Source organism: Pagrus major, chromosome 15 (assembly GCF_040436345.1).
Source record: "Pagrus major chromosome 15, Pma_NU_1.0".
In the NCBI taxonomy this organism is placed as follows: Eukaryota; Metazoa; Chordata; class Actinopteri; order Spariformes; family Sparidae; genus Pagrus; species Pagrus major.
This window is the reverse complement of record NC_133229.1, coordinates 11580858-11601432: the sequence shown is the minus strand read 5'-3', so window position 1 is coordinate 11601432 and position 20575 is coordinate 11580858. Positions and strand designations below refer to the sequence as shown.

The 20575-nt window shown below is 42.8% G+C and overlaps 1 protein-coding gene across 1 annotated transcript in view; it reads left to right on the top strand.

Moving 5' to 3' along the window:
• unc5b (unc-5 netrin receptor B) overlaps positions 1-20575 on the top strand; it is an 83836-nt gene that overhangs the window by 12754 nt on the left and 50507 nt on the right. Inside the window, exon 2 of the mRNA XM_073482330.1 lies at positions 18544-18710. Within this exon, the coding sequence (XP_073338431.1) occupies positions 18544-18710 (167 nt within the window). The remainder of the gene's footprint in view (positions 1-18543; positions 18711-20575) is intronic.

Sequence of the window (20575 nt, the reverse complement as noted above, 5' to 3'; positions counted from 1 at the left end):
CCTGCAGGAGCCTGCCTGGGCCGTGGCTGGATGAGATGGGACGGCGGCAGCAGCTCTTTGGGTGTGGGTCTCCAGGGAGCAGTAGATCGGTTTAGTCACTGGCTCTACTCTGCTTCCCCCTGGGGTAGTCCCGGTCCCCAGCAGACAGGATAGCAATCAGACATGCAGGGTGTGGAGCAGAAAATATTGTAGTTCCACTGGTGGCGGCGGGAGTATGCATGTATGTGTGTGTGTTTGTGTGTGTGCATGCATGTGCATTTGGGAGATTAAAGGTGACAGTCGTCGCTTTGCTTAGACCTGCTCACCTGCCACAATCTGTCAGTAACCGAGGCTGCTCGATGAAGCGTACCGCACCTGTCATCGGTGAGTGTGCGCGTGCACGTCGCGCGCCTTCTGTCATTTCACCTGCGTTTGTGTATTGACAGATACATATTCTCAAAAGAGGCACTCGTGGTGTTCCTGTGCAGCTTTCAGGGGAGCACAATCCTCCATCCGGTGTGCTCATTTTACTACAGCAAAAGCAATCATTTCAGAATTATCATTTCAATTGATGTTGTGTTTCGTAGCACTTCAGAACCTACAGATTAAGCAGAAAAAACACTTTCTGACTGGCTGTGTGTGCATGTCTTTGCGTTTGTGCACACAAATAGGGACGTTTGTATTCACATTTATGTGGGAGAGAGAACAATTGATGATATTGTTTGCCGCATTCTTTTGTCCCCAACTTCAAAAAACTGCAGATTAACATAATTCAAAAATATATAAATATATCTATCATTTGTGTTTGAGTGAGAGAGAGTGAGAAAAGGAAAAGGAAGGAAAATACAGACGGACGGACGGCATTTCTCTGCCTGAAGCACCTTAACTGATCATATATGTCTCCTATCAAAAGCTATGAGCTGTTTAATAGTTTGAATATAACCTCTTCATTTGTCACAGGCAATAATCACATTGTAACTCAGCTTTAATGGCCATGTGCAAAACCATAATGTGAAATCATACTGATTACTGTGTGTGCATGTGTGCGTGCATGCGTAGGTGGGTGGGATTCTGCGAGACAAGGATCTCTGCACATCCCTTATTAAAGTTGGTTATTATGACAACTCAGTTTTTGACACATATTAAAGACTGTATCTCATCTTTAAAGGCCCTCCGTGTTTCTAGGCACTTTTTTTTTCTGGAACAAAGCTACTGATTCTGACAATCTTAATCTAAGAGAGGATCCTGGGAGGTTAAAAAATTGCAGTCGTGAAGACAAAAAGAAAAAACAAAAACTTTTCAGATGGAAGCTATGCAATACATTCTAATGAGCTAACAGGAGATGAGTGTTGCATTTATATGCCCACTGCATTCACAGCCGTACCTCATAACTGCATTCGTTGTAAATAAATATGAGCAATCAGCTAAGAACGGCAATAAAGGGGCCATAAAGAGCTGCAAACAGTGAGATGGGAGGAAATTGCATTTCTGCACAGACGGACAGACGAAATGGCAGACAGACATAGAGAGACGAAGGCAGATAAAAATACAAAAGAGCTACAATCTTTTTCTTTGCCCTCCATATCTAAATAATGGGTGGAAGGTCGGGGAGAAATAAAAAGTTGATGGTCTTTAGACCATCTGAGCACAACTCCGATAACAAAGAGCCAACAACAGGCAGCAGCAACGGTCCTGGAAACAGAGAAAAAGGGAGTCAGAGAGAGGTTAAAAAGAAGTGTTGTATCCTCAGCTCCCTCAGCCCTGCGGCGTGGGGTCACCTCAGAGACTGGAGACTGAATTACCCAGCAGCCCCGGCTGCTCGCAGGATCAGGCGGACAAGGGGAGAGGACGAGGGGAGTTAATGAAGGGAAGAGACAGTTCAGGTCCCCCAAGGGCCTCCAGGCACCTGCCTGGCAAGCTCCCACCGCCCAACCTGCTCTGATTGGCTAATTATCAACGTGGATTTAGCCTAGAGTCGAATCACTGATTGATTGGAGTGTTTTAAATCTGCTTCTCCTTCCTATCTCACTCTGTCTTTGTGGAAACTCTCGGTCGCTGTGGGGACGGCACAGCAGCAGCAGCAGCAGCAGCAGCAGCAGCAGCAGCAGCAGCAGCGGGCGACCAGTTCCTCTGCACACTGTGGACACACGGCCTCAGCAGCAGTGATTTCGTCTCTCAGTGGACATGTAATTCATTAGTAAAGTGCTCAGAAAGAAATTATTTGAATCTTCAGATAATTACTAATTACAGCCTGTTAAGTGACAGAACATTTTTCAAATGGGAACGAGGGGAGAGAGGCCGCGATCTCCCTCATATTGGGTCAACATAATTCCAGTAATAGATGCTATTTTGCCAAGACCACGGAGGATGTGGAGGTGTGATTAAATAAGTGTTGCCATGTTTGCTTATATTCATTCATCAGCGATTAAGTAGCTCGTGGTCCAGGAGGAATCTGGTTCATTAGACTTTACATTAAAATCCAAAGGGACTGAATGCCGTGCAGCTTATGACTGTTAGTATTAGTCGTTTTTCTGTCCCACAGAACTTGGATTCAGCTTACTCACTCTCGCCGATGTGGCTCACAGCTTTTTTCTCCTCCTTTAGAATTAAAAGTCATTAACTCCTACAACATAAGCTGACATAGTTAATATCAAAGCAGACTGGAAAAGGCGCAAAATAGAAGTTTAAATTGGGTTCCTTGCTGGATATTCATGGCATATTCAATTACGCTGCTATGTGGGAGTGTGCAAGAAAAGCTTCCCTTTTGTTTCCTTATCTGCCTCCAGTTCAAACTGAGTGCATGAGACGTACTCTGCTGAAAAGAGCAAGAGATGAAGAAGAAGCCGAGCGAAAACAGGCTGAGCACATGTTGCACGTAGCACAAGTAGGTACGTCTCCCTATTTTTCCGCCAGTCAGATCAGTCAGAAATCTGTTCTCTCTGCACATAAGGAGTGCAGGCGCTGGGTGTTTCTCACAGTGGGATGGAAACGCTTTGCCTGTACCAAACCCCAACTGAGATCTTCACTGGGAATCCTGAATCCCAACCTACATTCAGGAGGAGGAGGAGAACGGAGCGAGGCCTCCTAAGAGAGCAGATTTAACTCCATGGTTACAGTCCGCACAACTGTTCAGGATGTCTCCCTCTATTTTGCTGCAGTGCATCCTGGGACCGGACATCTATAGCAGTCCCGGGAAGCCCCCAGGGAGGCTGGGGGATTAGCGCTGGCCTATCTCTTCAGAGCTGGGAATTAATTAAGTAATTATGAAAGCCAGGCAGGGGGGGATGAAATATGCATGAGCCCTGATTGGGACGTTTGTGATTGTGTAATCTAATTTCAACCGGCGGACCGTCCCTGCCAGCCAGGTAGAACACTTCCCACACACACACACACACACACATATGCATGCACACACACAACAATAAAACATAACCAAAGATCACCCTCACTGTTTGGCAGAGTGGGTATTTTGAGTATCTCATTATGTTAATTAAAATGAGGTAATCAGTGTGGATTAATCACCATAGTAATGAGGATTGAACAGCAGATTATGTCTTCTTACCTAATCCACATAATTGTATTTGTGGAAGCACGAGTGTAATGTGCTCGCATCGAATTAATGATTAAAATGATTGATTAAGCACGTGTTTCACTTTTTGGAGTGTGGAAAGCGGATTTTTGCTTTTGTCTCAAACATCGTCTCTGTTGTTGGTGTTTGTGGATCTCACCGGGGGTTTTCTGTGTCTCTGCTGTTTCTGCACTACTCACTATTGATGGACTTAAAGGCCTGCTCGCAGCAAAGAGCTCCTGTTCTCCTGAAAAATACTTCCTGTAGAGGACTCGAACAAGAGTCGATACCAGTGTAGCCATGAGATATCCCACAAGAAAAGACTGTCACATTCTCAATACACGAGTGCAGTGCAACCATTGGGTCTTAAGCGTAACCACAAATGTGCACATGATGTAAACACACATGCACACAAGGCACGACCAGGCTCCCATTTCCTCTCAATCACCTGCAAGGCTATCGACCCAGGTGCATCCTCCTTCCTTTCATTTATTTTGCTTTTTTTTCATGTATTGATCAGTACATCGGTGGATGTCACAAAAGTGCTGGAATATCATGTTCTAGGTTTGTGTCCTTCTGCATCCATCTACCTCTCTCCTGGGCTTTAATAGGCTCACATTAAAGCTTAACATTCAGTGTAACAACACAGTCGTTAATATGCTTTAATTAAAAGAAAAGGGGAGGCTATTCATATAAATGTGAAGCTAACAACCTAAAAAAAAGGAGGGGAAATGAGCGAAAGCCGGAGCTTTTTATGTTTCACTATATGCTCTAGTTCACTGGAGCACTGCAGTGGGAACCTCCAGTATTTAAACTGGTCCCCAGTGTTTGAACTCGAACTCTGCTCAGAAAGCAGAACATAAAGCAGAAAGATGAGAGGATAGAGACAGAGAGTGGAGCAGAGATGAAAGGCTGCGGTGTGCCTTCCAAAGGGAATGTGGGAGCCCGGGAGCACGCTTGCTCACAGTGTCTGATTGTTCCTTTGTCTCTTTTAGTCGCAGAAGGAGCTGTTTTAAAAGCCTTCGACACATGAAACGTGACGATGCTGCCCTACACATCGCAGGATTACTTCCTTATAGACATCTTTGAATCTTGCGAGATGGCTCAACAAAGGAGGTCAGAAATCACAGAGATGGAGTTTTTGTCCAACTAACACCCAGCGCCTTGTGATGCTTCAAATAACAATCATGTAGAAAATGAGAGGAGCAGGTGTGTCTCCAGCATCAGATGTCCACCTTTTCAACCCCTGCCTGCTCCTTGTAAGCAGGTGCGATACTTGCTCATTAATTCCATCTCGGGTTGTGACCCACCTTACAGAGCAGTGGTGCCGTATTTGTTCTCCTGTCTGTCGCCTATACTGTGTCATTGGAGTTGATTTTTTTTCCCCATTTGCGCCGAAAAAAGACACCAAAGCGAACTCAAAAGATCAATTTTCTTTCATTTTAGTGAGATAATATATCCAATCATCCTATATATCCTCTTCCTCTCTTTGTGATTCTCCCCACGAGGCATGAGAAGTGGCTCATATGTCACGCTTTTATTTTGGTGCCCATTTGATATATTCTGCACCTACTGGTTTAATCCCTTTTGTGTGAACACCTACTGTACTTTGGTGCTCCTTTGTCATTGACATCAGCTACTGTAAAACAAAAGCTCTAAACATTGTGATATTTCAGTGAAATCACTGGTACAATAGGTTTAAAGGAAAAGTTCACCCAAAAATGAAAATTCAGTCATTATCTTCTCACCCACAAGCTGATGGAAAGTCAGGGGAAGTTTTGTAATCAACAAAACATTTCTCAATCTTCACAGCAAAACAGTGTTGGAGCAAATAATGTTTTTTCAAATCAATTTGGGATCTTGGGGCTATTAAAGACCTGGATTATGATGAAATGAGCTGTATGGCGCCATGTTTTTTGTTTTGTAGTCCCCATCTACTTAATTTGTTTAGAAGAATGCTGCAACGCTGTTTTTCTGTGAAGCTCCAGAAATGTTTTGTTGACTAAGAAACTTCACCCAACTTTCCGGCAGCATGACGGGGGCGTAGATAATGACTGATGTTTTAATTTTTGGGTGAACTTATCCTTTAAGTAAAACTGAAAAACTCTGTATCCATGTTTTTTTTTTCCCCCTCTGGCTTTTTAAAACTTATCATCACAACAATATGACCTTATTCTCAAAGCACAAGCTCTGGTTCCTGGTTTGAGGCTTCTGCGGATTCAACTGACTGCTTTGCATGGATTTGACTGAGGGAACTACAGATGGATTTGCATCCCTCCCAAAGAAAAAGCACCTCAACTGCCTGAGCACAAAGGTCAGAGACAAAAACTCATACACTGAAACAAGATAAACTCATGATTGTTTTCCCAGCCTCTGGTTACTCAAACAACCTGCCAATAATATTGATGATCCCCATTTACAAACATCCAATGCAATTTCTGGAAAGGCCACTGTGTTTCCAGTGGTCTTATGATTACGGAGAACTTCTATTCAAAGCTAAGGAATCTATATTTAATCATTTATTTAATAACAAACACAAGGTGTATTATCATTGTTGAGATGCATTAGTCATTAGAACTGGAAAAACTAATACTATTTCCCATCTAACTAATTTCCGTCCCTTTCCCTCCTCCTCCTCCTCCTCACCCCTCTCCCCGTCTCCCCCTCCATGCCACTGCTGGCTCCCACCTCCAGAAATGAGGTGATATCAGTATGATGGGAGACCGTGTCCGGGCAAACAATGCACGCCCACACCTGAGCTTTTTATAGGCTAATAAGATGACTGCTGCCTGGCTGTACTGCAGGGTCAGCTCCTGTGTTATCCATTATTACCTATTATTATCAACTTGATTGGCCATCTAGTCAGACAGCTAATAATGGTGTCCATTCAGCTCGCGTGAGGAATGTGGAAAAATTGTCACTCTGCTCTATTGGCCTTTCCCTGTCTTTGCAGCTTGACAGGTAAATTGTTATATTAAATCATTTTGACTGGCTGATGTTGTGCTGTTGGCCACGATGTCACCCTGCAGAGTTGTGTTGCATCATGGGATAACACAGAGTCTTTGTCAAGACTTGCCGCACATGTGGTGAATCAAACAATTCTCTAAAAAAAACATATTAACAAACCATCGCTGTGATATTTGAGCAGAGGCACCATTTCCTGTTTTCGCACCAGGTCTTACAGTGTGAGCACTGCTGTTGTTTTGTTTCGCACAGCTGCTGAAACAACATACTGTATGTGTCAGGCAAACTTCAATCGTGTCAGAAATAGCTTTATGAATCTGAATGTTATTGAACCAGAAATGTAGTGAGGCAGTCCTTGTTTCTGCTATACTGAAAATGTTTTAAGTCGTGACAGCTGTGTATGTCAAATCAAATTACAATTAAAAATCTCACACTTCTAAATATTGAGCAGTTAGTATGCAACCCGATCGCCAGAATGAATATTGGCAAAGTACAGATACGTTTCTGCAACCCACAGATATGTTGGAACTTTACATTTTTTTAAGTTTGCAACTTTTTCTGTTTCTCTTTACTTTCAATTTTCAATTTCTTGTTGTGACAATGCTGTGCTCTTGGTCTGTGTAGGTTTAGGCACAAAAAAACACCTGGTCAGAGTTAGGAAAATTAGTTTTGGTTACAGATGTCCCACATCAAAATATATTCAGTTTTGTCGCCACAAACACAACTTGGAATGTCCCTTTAAAAATCTCTTTAAAAATATTTGATTTTGTTGCCACAAATAGAACTGGAAATGTCCTGATATCCCATCAAAACGGGTTTGTTTTTTTGCCAAAAAAACAACTCTGAAAATGTCAGTGTCAGTACTGTTGCCACAAACACGTCTGGATATGTCCTGACAGCCGTCAAAAATAATCGGTTCTGACACAAAAACATGGCTGGAACTGCTCGAGATCTCATCAAAGTATATTCAGTTTTGTGGCCACAAACACAGCTGGAACTGTCCTGCCCTCTAATTAAAAATATCCAGAGGTTTCACACCTAAAGATATTGAAACAGCGTCTCATACAGCAGACACTGGCTTGCTCCCGACAGGAAAGTCAGCTGTTATACATATAATGTGAACGTGATATGACACATAATGTACAGATGTCAATACGGTACATGTGACACAAATTTTAACATATTTGTAGTTTGCAGAAATGTGAACAGCCAACATTTGATCCTGGCGACCCGGCTGCATCTGTACGGTCACTATATTCTGCTCGGTCTCAATAACAATAATCTGTTTGTGCAATTATGTTAATTACAAATAACACACATATCAAGCTGACACAGTTATTTTGTTTTAGGGGAATGTCTTGCCTCGGTCTCCACCCTTTCTCGGTGGCAAGCAGAAGTGCAGTGGTGGCAACTCTTGAGTATTATTTCCATCCAGATCTGTCAGCGTTTCCCACCAGATCAAGGCTGTGATTAATAAAATGGGCCTCCTGCCCCCCTCCAGCCTATTCTCACCTTCTCCCTTTATGCTGCCTTTGCAGCACATGGTTGTCTCCTAGTGTCTGCACCTCTGTCAGTTTCTCCCCCTTATTCTCATTCTCTCCTTCCAGATATCGCTGTGGCTCCCTATTCAGCCTGCCCACCTGCATGAATAGAGAATTTCTTTCTTTCGCTCCCCTCGTCGCTTCTCTCTCTTTTACCGCCTCTCTGGAGCTCGTGGTAAATGATGCATGGTGGACTCACAGCCGCTGAGCAATCATTAGTGAGGTGGCACAGGTGAACAGGAGCGATGGATGATGAAGATAGGAAGGGATGGAGGGAGTAACAGAGGACAGCAAAAGTCATGTTTCCACCCTGAGGCGTTTCCCTACATCGTCACAAAACTAGAAGTTGTTTGTGTAAAACGCTCGTCGGTGGCATTTCTTATGCCAGTGGTCATTAATCTAGACACATAAACACACACACGTACACACGCATGTCCATACAGAAGCCATAATGTTGCTCTCACAGATACAGTGTCCTAAAGCCCTTTGCTACAATAAAAAACAAGTCTGGGCTGGACTAGCATAGCCAATGTGCTGAGCAGCCAATATTATGAAGTGAACATAATGCTCCCCTCATGAAATATCATCACTCAACAATGCCCTGATGGCGCTCATCATAAACAAAATTTGGGTTTATAGTTCATATCAGGACTAATAAACCGAGAGATTACCTGACAAAGGCCCACAGTGGGTAAGAAACTCCCACATGTGAAGCTTACTGGAGGCGAGATTCAGCACACGGGATGTGTTCCCTCCCCCCTTCAATCCATCAACTCTCTGTATAATGTTTGATATAAAATGACATTGTGGTTTCCAATAGCTGACAATTTGATTGTCAGCTTCATAGCTGCAAGTGTCTCTGCTTCCAACAGATGTTATGTTTAATTAGCGCTCACACCCACTCCTCACTGCAGCTCCGAGTCTCACCACCTCACAGCACTTTCATTTACTCGCATCTCTCCCCCTTCCTGCCTCGAACAACCCACAGTGTACAAACACTTACAGTATACCAAACACCTTTTCTTCACTTTGGTGTGTCTCAATAAACGGTAATGATGTGTAACATAAGACACAACAGATCTCATCTGTAGCTGTGAGATCAGGGGAGGAAAATTGCTGAGTACATTTACTCAATTACTGTACTTGAGTACAGTTTTGAGGTACTTGAGTGTTTCCATTATCTGCTCCTTAATAGACCCACCATTTATTTGATTTTACAGCTTAGAATTCTTACAGAAGAAGAAGAAGAATCTGAAGAATGATGTTACTGTTGATGTGCTGTGTTTAACAGATATCCACTGAAGTTAGCATGCTAACCAGCTAGCTGAAGATAGCAGCAGTTAGCAGGTACTCTGATGACATGCTGCCCCTCTTTGTTGGGAGTAGGAATTCAAGGTGGCCCGCTCTTACATATTGCGCTTTTAATAAATGGTTTAAAAAGCCTTTCATTGTTTGTTAACAGTGAAATAACTATCAATCTAGGATTAATTAACTATAAATGTACCATTTATTAACGATGGCTACTATAAGGTGCATGTGCATACCTAAATTCTTCATCAAGCATGATAAGCGTATGAGCTGAATGCAAATAAGACTATTTAGATGCTATTTTAGGAGCATAAATATCCTGGTATCTGACTGGATCTGTCTCCACCCTTAAACCTCCAGATACAGTTTATCACTCCGCCCTAAGATTCATTACTGGTGACAGTTATTCTACTCACCATTGGATCTTATATGAAAAGGTTGGGTGGGTGGTCTATCTATCTATCTATCTATCTATTTATTTATTTATTTATTTATTTATTTATATATTTATAAAGCCCGTCTTTATAAAGTCATAATTTTGGTCCACTGAGGTGATCAGCTAACACAAACATTTTGGAAAATATTACAACACGCATTAAGACATAACACATTTGAACCTATGTCAGTTAAAATTCACAGTATGAAATTTGGTTGAGGGTCTCGCAAACAAAACAAAGCAAAAGGTGTTAATAGCGTGGGATCATGGGAGTGTTGTCTTTGTTGTCATACAACCACCACTGTTGATGAAAACCCACCTACAGTAAGTGACTTAGGCAGAAATGTTCATGGGGACGAGGTCGTTCTGTTTACCGACTTCCTTTGTTAGTACACAACTCAACAAAATAAAACAAAGGTACAGTTGTTTTTACATTTTAATGCAGAAATGTTCCATATTATATCTTTAAAATCATTATTTCAAACTACTCTGCTCTTGAATGTAACTGTTTTTAACTGTCATTTGTTTTCCTGTTAATCTTTTTTTAAGCGCTCTCTTGTCATCATTGAAAATGAGGGGATGCCTTCAAAGGTTTTTGGAGAGTGAAATAAAGGTTGAATGAATGAAATCACAACACCTAGTTCAAAATGACACCTGAATTTCTCAACTTTTTTGGCTAATGAACCTTTATCACACCTTACAGAAGCATACTCGTTTGTTAGCAGCCCATTTCCCCTCTACACTTCTCACATGGTCTCATTAAAATAATTGTTCGGGGCCAAAGAGGCAAAACTCTCTCATCTACTACAAAAAAGGCTAAAACTTGAGAGAAAAGTCTGAAAAGATGAATCCAAACTCTTCTATTCCACATTAATTATGTCACAATCCCCTCAGATCAATCCTGTGATTTTTGGCGGGGGCACGTTTAACTGATAATACTGTACTTTTATCTGTAATGTATTTTTACAATATGGTGATACTTTTGCTTCAGTAAAGGATCTGAGTACTCCTTCTACAACTTGATGAAACACAGCTGAGTCCAGTGATTCATTCTTCTCAACGTGCATCACTCACTTCCTACTGTGCACGTTATAACCCTTATCTTAACAGAGTGGAGATATGGAACAGGTGTAATCTCCTGGGGGGCTGGTCTCTCTCTTTCTACACTCTCACCCAAGTATTCAGCTCAGACGACCAGCGTGTGGCTGTTTACTAATGATGTCTGTGTACGGCTGAGAGGAGCGTTCAATCTGACCGTGGCCATTAGAGAATAAGATGAGCATTAAGCTTCCTATCTTTCCTGAATATCAACAAATACAATTTGGGCTTGGAGGTAAATCCAACAGAGCAATCGTATCGGCTACAGTGTGATGTTTGTGGCTGATGAATATGAGGACGAGGGAACTGGTCTACATTTAAATCAGCTCTCCTAAGTTTAAGTAAACTTGATAAAAAGTTTAAAATTCATTCGGCAGTAACAGCATTGACCTTATGAAAACCTTTCAGTTTGTTTGTAAAGGTGCTGTTTCTCTACAATGTGGTTGAGTTAGATGTATTAAAACCAGCTTGCAGACAGATTCTCTCATTTTGCACATTGTTCTGTGCCCTTTAATTTTATTAACGTTTTTACCCCCAGAAGCAGAGAGAGAGCAGAGTTTCTAGGGCAACAATCACTGTAATTGTCCGAAGTCTGACACATGCAATCTGCTAAAAGCCCTGAAGCCCAGAGGCCCAGGTGTACCGAGGGATTACAACGGTGGAGGACAGGTGAAGTCAACGCTCACTGACAGGCACACACACACACACACACACACATTCTGTTTTACCCTCAAACACACACACACACACGCAATCTCACACCAACGACAGGCGTGCAGACACACCGAAAAAAAACACTCGACATAACCAATCTGCACAAGGTCAAGTCATCATGCACATCTGAATACTGGACGGTTTTTACCTAATTGTTCACAGGCTGAACAAAACTCACAACCGCTTGTCCCTGAAAAATAGATGATACAAAAAGTATTTTCTGAGCAGTCAACAGTGAGTTTTCACAGGGAGAGAAATAAGTTTCAGTGAGAAATGGTCGTGTTTAGGTCTGTAGATAACATAAGCAGGAGTGGAAGAAGTATTTAGAGTCTGTACTTCAGTAAAAACAGAAAATATCTCAGTGTGAAAATACAGCAACCTCAAGTGAAAGTGTGAAAGTATTATCATGCATTAAAATCTACTTAAAGAATGTAAAACAAAAGTACTCATTGTGTAATACTGGATTATTGTTTATTGATTATTGTGACAAATGCATATGATCCTATGTTTTGTATCTAAAATATTACAGTTTTTTTTATAAGTGGTAACTCCCATTTTCAGTATTTTCAGTTCACTTTTCACAACCGTCTTCACACAGTCAGCACAACAGAAGTCACTGTGGATTAAACTGTGCTGCTTTGACACAAAACAAAAAGTTTGAAATTCAAATTTATATTTACCTAAAATGACACAAAATTGCTTTAATTGCATTTTGCCACATTTTGCTGCACCTACACCTAAAAAAAATAGAAAAAGAAAAAGAAATGCATGGATTTCTAATTGGAACCAACTTTATTCTCTCTATTTTTATGCCTCTGTGCCAACGACAGCTGTGACCGGAGGCATTATGTTTTCTGGTTGTCTGTAGTTCGTCCGTGAACACGATGTCTCAGAAATGCGTTGAGGGAACGTCTTCAAAGTCGGCACAAACTGGGGCACCGCAGTAGCTCAGGTGATGGAGCATGTGCCCCATGCGCACAGGCTGTTAACACATTTTTGGCCATTACTCAGCAGTTCCTATGAAAATCAGGCTTGGGGAGTAATAGAATACATGTAACGGGCTTACGCAATTAGGACACAGTAAAAAAGGTACGTGTATTCTGGTAAAGTTACAGAAAAAAGGGGACTACTAACAGGATTACAGTTTTAAAATAAAGATTGAGATACGACCCAAACCCGATTGACACTTGGATCACTCACTACATTTTTTTTTACAGGTCATTAGTTACTTTATCGGAATCCATTTTAAAAGTAACAATCTCAACCCTGATGATCATTATGACAACATTTTACACACACTGTAATCTAATAGGATAAAATGATTAAGGGATGACATTTTATATCCAAAAGGTCAAGGGTAGCCTTCACTGCGACATCATAATAATCTGCCCTGGGACAGCAATATAACTGCTGCGTGGAGGCATGCAACCATGAGGCAGTCCTTCTAGTATTTAAAAAAGTTTATTCTCAAATATTTATGCATTGTTTAGGTTGCATTAGTGCAGTGAGATTAACTGTTGTGCTAACATGCATGTTGGTAGAAACAACTGTGTAGACAGTGTATAGAAATGTGTCGTCAATTGTAAAAACTGCAATCTGGAAAACAACTTTAGGTCGTCGTATAAATTAAGTGGAGTAAAATATGACAAAAATGGAAATAATTAAGTACAAGTAACTCAAAAATGTAACTTAAGTGCAGTGCTTGAGTAAGTGTAGTAACAACAACACAAGGATACTTTTGGAGCAGCAATAAGGAGGTTTCAGGAAGTTGGAGGAAACTTCTCATGCTTGGGCACATTCAACCAAAACTTTCCGTACACCTTCAGAAAAAACTGAGACAGTATGATCTTTTTTGTGTGTGTGCGTGTGAGATTTGGGTGACCTAAAAGACAATATGAGAGGACACCACTCTGAACTACTGCAAGACTCATCTGTGAACATCCCGCAAGCCAAACTCTAACGACGGGTAGTATTCATTTTTCCACAACTGATGTTTTCCTGGTCAGCAGAAACCCTGCAGATTGGCCGCTTTATTTTGCTTTATTCACTGCTACCACAATCTATTAAACAAGTTCTCCTCTGGCCTGCAAGAAATAATTAGTCTACTGGATAGGTCAACTTAATCATTCCTGAAAATAATATTCAATTATCTCCACAGCAACTTCTAGAGCATGTCTCCTATTTTTAGACCCCCTCTGTTTTACAGAGATAGGCAGTTTGATCCTTTTTATGTCAAGCCTGCAACACAAAGCAACGGAGAGTCAGCGGTGCTAAACAGTCCTCGGCGGATAACCTATTATGCCTTAATAATAGCCCAGGCTTTCTCTTTGTCTCTTCGGCTGTATGGTGCTCTGCATATGAGTTCCATCCCACTCGATTATGGCTCTCCTCTCCCCGAGTTTCCCATTGGGTGCCCTTGACTCATATCCTCAATTAGTCTTAGCAAAGGGCAGGACACAATAATAACTTAAGGCAAGTTGAACATCATGTGTAATAATTGTGGATATTTGTTAGAGAGAGAGAAGGAAAAGAGGGCAAATAGTGTCGAGCTTACAAAGTGTTAACATCCTGCATGATCTTATCAAGGTGTCACCAAAGTCAGTCACGCAAACACTGTTGAATGAGATCTTCACTTCAAAGAATCCCCGCTAAGTGACGAGATTTGAAGAAGATTGTGGATAATGTCATAAGTATATGCTCATTATGCCGAGCACAGAGCTATTATATGAAAGAAACCGACCAGTGAAAACTGAAACACAATCAGACACAACGGCATGCACAGACATGTAAACAGAAAACGCATTTGCAGCTCCACGAGGCAAATCTGTCTCAAACACAACCTGCGAACTCCATTTCACGCATAACCTCTCTCGCTCACTCCGTCTCCGCCTGTGTCTCCCTCTCTCCGTCCACGTCCTGTCGCTCTGTCCCTACCTCTCTCGCCCTCGCTCTCTCACCAGTCACAATAAAGACTTAGAGAATAAATAAATAATCCAGAGTGTATTCTCTGCTCCAGGAGACAGCATAATTGTCATCGGAGGAGGGAGGCACTGGGAGTCATCACTTGTCCAGGCGAATTATAACCTTTGAAGTTGGATTTGAGCAAAGTACAGCAATGCTGTTCTGTTGCCAGATACTGTCACATCTTAGAGGAGGGCCTCGCTGTAGGCTGAGTTGCGTGTGTGCTTACATACAGGCTCACTGTCTGCCTCACCCCCCCTGCCTAAAACGCTGGGCTTGGCTCTGTTTTACTATTATTTCATCTTGAGCATTCTGCAACACAGTGTAGTCTCAATGCACAAGTCACGCAAGGATAAACCTTCCCCTCACTGACCGTCAATGTGAGTCAGCAGCAGAAGGAATGAATGTCGGACTATGAGCCAGAGAGTGACACTGCCCATAGAGAGAAATGTTGGACAAAGGCAGCAAGTAGGGCTGGGCGATATGGCATCAAAATAATACATGATATATATCTCCATATTTTGAAATCTTCTCAATAGCACCTCATAAATGCGAGGACCGGGTGACAAAATCAAATAAGCCCTATTTGCATGGGACTAGCATTACCAGTGGATCTCTAGTAATCTATAAAGCAAGGAATCTCTGTCTGTCTGTCTGTCTGTCTGTTATTCGCATATCTCAAGAACTGTCAATCTGATCTACTTCACGCTCGGCAGGTATGTCATTGAGGACCCGAGCAAGTGCAGTGTGGAATTTGGTAAAATTTGGACGCATGACATTGGCTTAAGAGCTCTGGTAACACTTTGCAGCGAGACTAAAGGGTTAAACCAGTCTGGATGAGTGGGGAGATGCGGGCAACACAGGTTTTCTATTCCTCAGTGTGAGCTGGAGTTGAGATTTTAGGTGATTATGCTAGCTTACGTTAGCCTCAAGGGCTAGCGTGTTTAGCACCATCAGCTCCTGCAGGACGCCTCTCTCATTGGTTATTGTGGTCTGTCTTGAAAGGTTACGATGTTATCGTCCAGATATTGAATCATAAATATCATTAATACTGTATATTTAATGGGGCAGCCCCGATGAGTCTTTGAGCTGTTCAGGAGGCATAAGACTGGCTCTGTAAACACTCACATTACCGGATAATCTGTGCAGCATGTTTTGAGCGACACTGCACTAGTTTGTAATAATTGTTGAGGTTGTCTGTGATTTTAACCCCATGCAAATCTGCCATGTCCGTAAAGTTCTGACACAAATTATCTCCCCCATTTCGGCAAACACTGAGGTCGTGTGATAAATTCTAGTCCTTTCAAATGAGCATAGCAATGATTTTGGGTCAATTTTATTTAAACATCTGTTTTCTGTCATCAGACGACTAAACACATAAAATATGTTGAGCAGCATTCAACAGCTGCTATATTGACATGAGAGGGTTAGGAGCAACAAAAGGTTGTCATATTCAAGTACAGCCACAGAACATCTGTTACTGGATCTAAATGAGCTGCAAATGTGTATTTATGCTTATAACACATGCAGAGAGTGGGTCGAACAACTTTAGACTATTTCATTAAAGTGGCTGCTGAAGAACAGATGCGGCTTTTCTGAAATGTTGATGTTACGCGGAGCCTTGAAATCATATCCAAGGTTTATCGTCAGTAAATGAAAGTAAAATACAGACTTTGCTTATCCAATGCGAATGCGCCACAAGATACACAGATGTGGGGAGTAACTTCTAAATCACATCAGGCCCCCTTGGTAATACAAGTCCCGTGTGATAGGGCAAGTACACAAGAACAAGAACAGTCTGGTAAATTCAGGAAATTACTTCACTTTACTGTAATGCAGCCTTTAAAACCAGGAAAAGAACACACATATCACGATATAACAAAATCCAGAGTCTAAGATGATTCACAGTCTCATGTCACGATAAAGGTATAGTATTCATATATATAAATTGTGTTTTTATACTCTTTACCACCTAATCGTGATAAATTAAAGGTGCGATTTGTAATAATTTTAGTTTAAAACATCAAATAAGTTAACTGAAATTATCAACAGAAAATAAAGTAATAACAGTTTTGACGTATCAAAGACGTCTATGTACTGTGTCGGTCTGTAAACTCTGGCTAGCTGCAGGGCTAACTGAGCTAACAAGCTAAGTCATACTATATACTATTGCACCTTTAAAGGAGACTTGTTCCTTGGCCTACATTCCCTGGATCTCTACCGGAGGGATGAACACCATTCTTCCCACTGATTTTCCCTCATTGGGTGTTTGGACGACGGCAGTGGAGAGCGCTGTCTGACACGTTGTTCCCAAATCTCCCATAGGTGTTTCGACTGGGTTGACAGTGTTGTCAGCGAAGGCCGTAATGCATGACTCACACACCATTTTCATCCTCAGTGAGCCATTCCACTGAGCGGAAGCATTTATGTTCCCTTTCATTTATTCAGGTCTCTCCCTTTAATTTGTCGGCCATTTGTGCATCATATGTCGAGATAATGAGTGCATTTTGCCGTTCCAGAAATAAAAAAAATTGTGCAGGCATCCTTCAAAGTGCACATAAGTGACACATGCGCAGCTTCCAGAAGAATCAACAACAGTGACATCTTCGCAGTAAAGTGAGGAGGAAGGGGAGCACCTGAAGAAACTCTGAGAGGATGCCACTGTTGTAAATGACAAGTGCAAAGATTTAGCCAGTATTAAAAAAAAAATAAGAAGCTGGATTCAAATGTTAAAAATAACCAGCTCCTTCATCCTTGCACCCTGGGTTGTCCCTCACGAATCAGACACCATGAGCACCACCCCATTCACTCTGATAATGAAGAGTCCTGCTGGAGATCCAGTCAGGTGTCGTCCTCATTGGCTCGTTTATGAAAGGGTGCTCTCTTGTGGCCACCGGGAGTAAAATGTGACCCGGAGAAGCGGGAGGGCTGGATTGACAGGCAATAATATGCTCTCATAAAGCAAGACCGCTGCTGCTGCTGCTGCTGCTGCTGCTGCTGGACTTCTGTTCCTGGACTCCAGAGATAGCTCTCCACAGATTAGTCATATTGGGGGAGGGAGGGGCGCAGAGATAGGGGATTGTCTAAGTTATTGCATTTAAAAATAGATAGATAGATAGATAGATAGATAGATAGATAGATAGATAGATAGATAGATAGATAGATAGAAGAAAGTCACTAACTCATCCTCACTTGTCTGCAGTGAGACCTTCTGAATCCACAGCGGTGCCGCGCGCCCTCGGTCCGGGTTTTCTTTCTCTCCCCTCCCATCTATTTCCTCCTCGCTTGCCACTAGTTTACCTTCACTTGTTCAGCCTTCACTCTGAGAAGAGGAGGAGGGTGGTATATGATTGGCCAGGCGGGGGACTGGTAGTCCGGAGGCTGCTCCAGCGTTCATCCCCGTGTTCTTGTTTACACCTTGCGGACGCGGACGAGAGAAGACACCCAGGGGCCCCCAGAGCAGACTCCGGAGTCCAGTCTGCAGCGGACGCGGCTATCCTGACAGCATCTCCACCCTGTGGTACTTTTATTTTTTTATTTTTTTTGTTACGGTCACAAACCAAGTTTTCCTTTGCTGGGAATCGGACTCTCGTGTAATTTCTTCAGAGCAGTAATGCGTCCAACTTTTTGGTGACTTTGTGGCGCCTCTGCCAGCCTGTCAGTCAGCGGGGTTCAAGTGCGGCTGGAAATGAAACCCACCAGGAATAGCGCCGACAGATTGTTCCTTCACATTCACAGGGTGTGATACATCCACGGACCTCTTCAAAGTTTGATCACGGACGGAAATTACACCCTTTCGGTCTCTTCTGTGACGCTCACGAGCTGCTCGGTGATGGATGTGTTTTGAGCGTTGCAGTCACTTTGCGTCAACAGTGAAGAAGAAAAAGAAGAAGAGTGAACTGTTTGCCAAAACACCCAGCAGTAGTCACTGGACTCTTCGATCGCGTTTCTCTCATTCTTGAGAGATATTTCAGGGGTGAAGACTTTGTTGGACAAGCGCCAACACGCTGTGTGGACAACAAGGGACGTTTCGCGACGGCGGAGCCGGAAAAGATGCGCTCTGTTCGGATGCAGCGTGACCAAGGTGTCGCTCCTCTGGTTCTTCTCCTCCTGGTCGGGGGATGTGTCGTCTCCGGCACTGGTGAGTAGAAATTTGCGCTCACGAGAAATACACATGCATTTACAGAAACACTCTCACGTTGTTTATTTTGAACACATCAGAAAATATTCCGACTTTTACTAAAAGCGTCCAGCCTCAGAGACACCATCACATCTTAACTTTTGCTCAAATTTAAAATAGATGTCTTGGGTTCCACATTACACCTATAAGGGTGCAGGGGGGGTCTGGGGTCGCCTGCTGACCAGCACATTTCTTTACCCACAGCAAACTCTTCAACCTCTCAGTACACCAGAGCTCAGAGCTCTCTTTTCTTCTTGGAGCGGAAAAATCAAACTCCCCCGGTGCGCAGGGAGTAATTAAGGTTTTGCTCCATGCCTCCTCGGCCTCTCCAAGAAGAAAAAGAAAAAAGAAAAAACCCTGTGAAAAGTAAGACAGAGCACTTGGAGTGCTCCAGGGGATGAGATTCTTTTAATTCTTTTTTCTCAGTCTGAATCCAGTGACACTTGTTTTAAACTTGGATGCTTTTGAAACAGGCTCAGTTGATCACAAACCTTTTCTACCTTTCTAATCATTATTTTATTAGACAAAGTATTCCACAGTGTGAACTCAGCGGGCTTTGATCAGCAGATTGCCTGGAGTTAATGCCGTCAAAGACTGCAGCAGCTCTCATGGAGATGAAACCACTTGGTGCACACACAGATCGGGTCAGTGTAGGTGAGCTGATGGGACAGGACTCGGACACCAAGGCGAGGCTGCCCATCTCCAGTGTTAGATTAATGATTTCTCTCAGTGTGGCCTCGTGTTTTTTTTTTTTCCTCCCCTCCCTGTTGCCAGATCAGATTGAAACACAGGGCAGAAATCTGAGGGTTTAGTGGATTGTGGATTAAGCTCAGTTTACAGTTGGGGAAAAAAAAAAAAGAACAATGCGGACAACAACAAGCACAAGCTCTGCTAGAGGAACACTCCAAGAAACACATCTGGGTCTATCTGGTGAAGAAGTCCATTTTATTTTGTACTTAATGACATGGAGGCCCAATGACTGTCTGTCCAGGTCTGTGGCCATTTCCTTAAGAAGCCCTTCGCCTCTCAAGGTCCTTGTGTGTGTATTATTCCTTGAACAGGCGGAGCAGAAAAGCAGCTTACGTTTATTAAAAATTGTGGCCCATTCTGAAATCCTTGCATGAGAAATGAGAAAGGTTGATATTAAGAGTTGAGGATTGCGGCGAGGTCCTGTTCAGGGGGAGCAGAGTTGTGGGGGGGGGGCACACACCAGGGGACAATGGCTCTGTGTGCCCCAGTAAAGTTTCTGTCTCCTACAGAGCAAGGCAGAGATATATTTAGGGAATGCATGATGGGACGGACAGATTGCATTTATCTTCCCTCCCCATTGTGTGTGTACCTTTCCTCCGCCGCCCGCCTCCTCCTCAGATCCCTCCTGTCTCCCTCTCTGCCTGCATTGTGGATGTGCTGAGCTCACATTTCTGCTACGGTGCTCCTCTTTCTGTGTTGACATACACATTAATTACCCAGACTGCCAGGAACACTTGTCTGGAGTAACTATCCTGCTGTCCACTTTTCTGCGTGTGATTATTAATGACTTCATCGGAATTAGAGAAACGACATACGGGAAATGTGTTTGTCACATCAGGATTAAATGGAGAAGTGCCCAGTAAGCCTTGAGGGAGGAAGGAGGAGGAGGGGAGTCTGGAGACCAGTGTCCAGACTGGGAGGAGAGCGAGGGTGGCGAGGGTAGGGCGAAGGAGCAGTGGAGTGTTCAGAGTTAGAGAGCGTAGCATGTCAGACACTCCCATGGAGGGCCGGATGAATAGTGACACTCTCGGAGGATGTGCCGTCTCGTTTGTGTTTGGTGTGGGAATCCTCGGCTG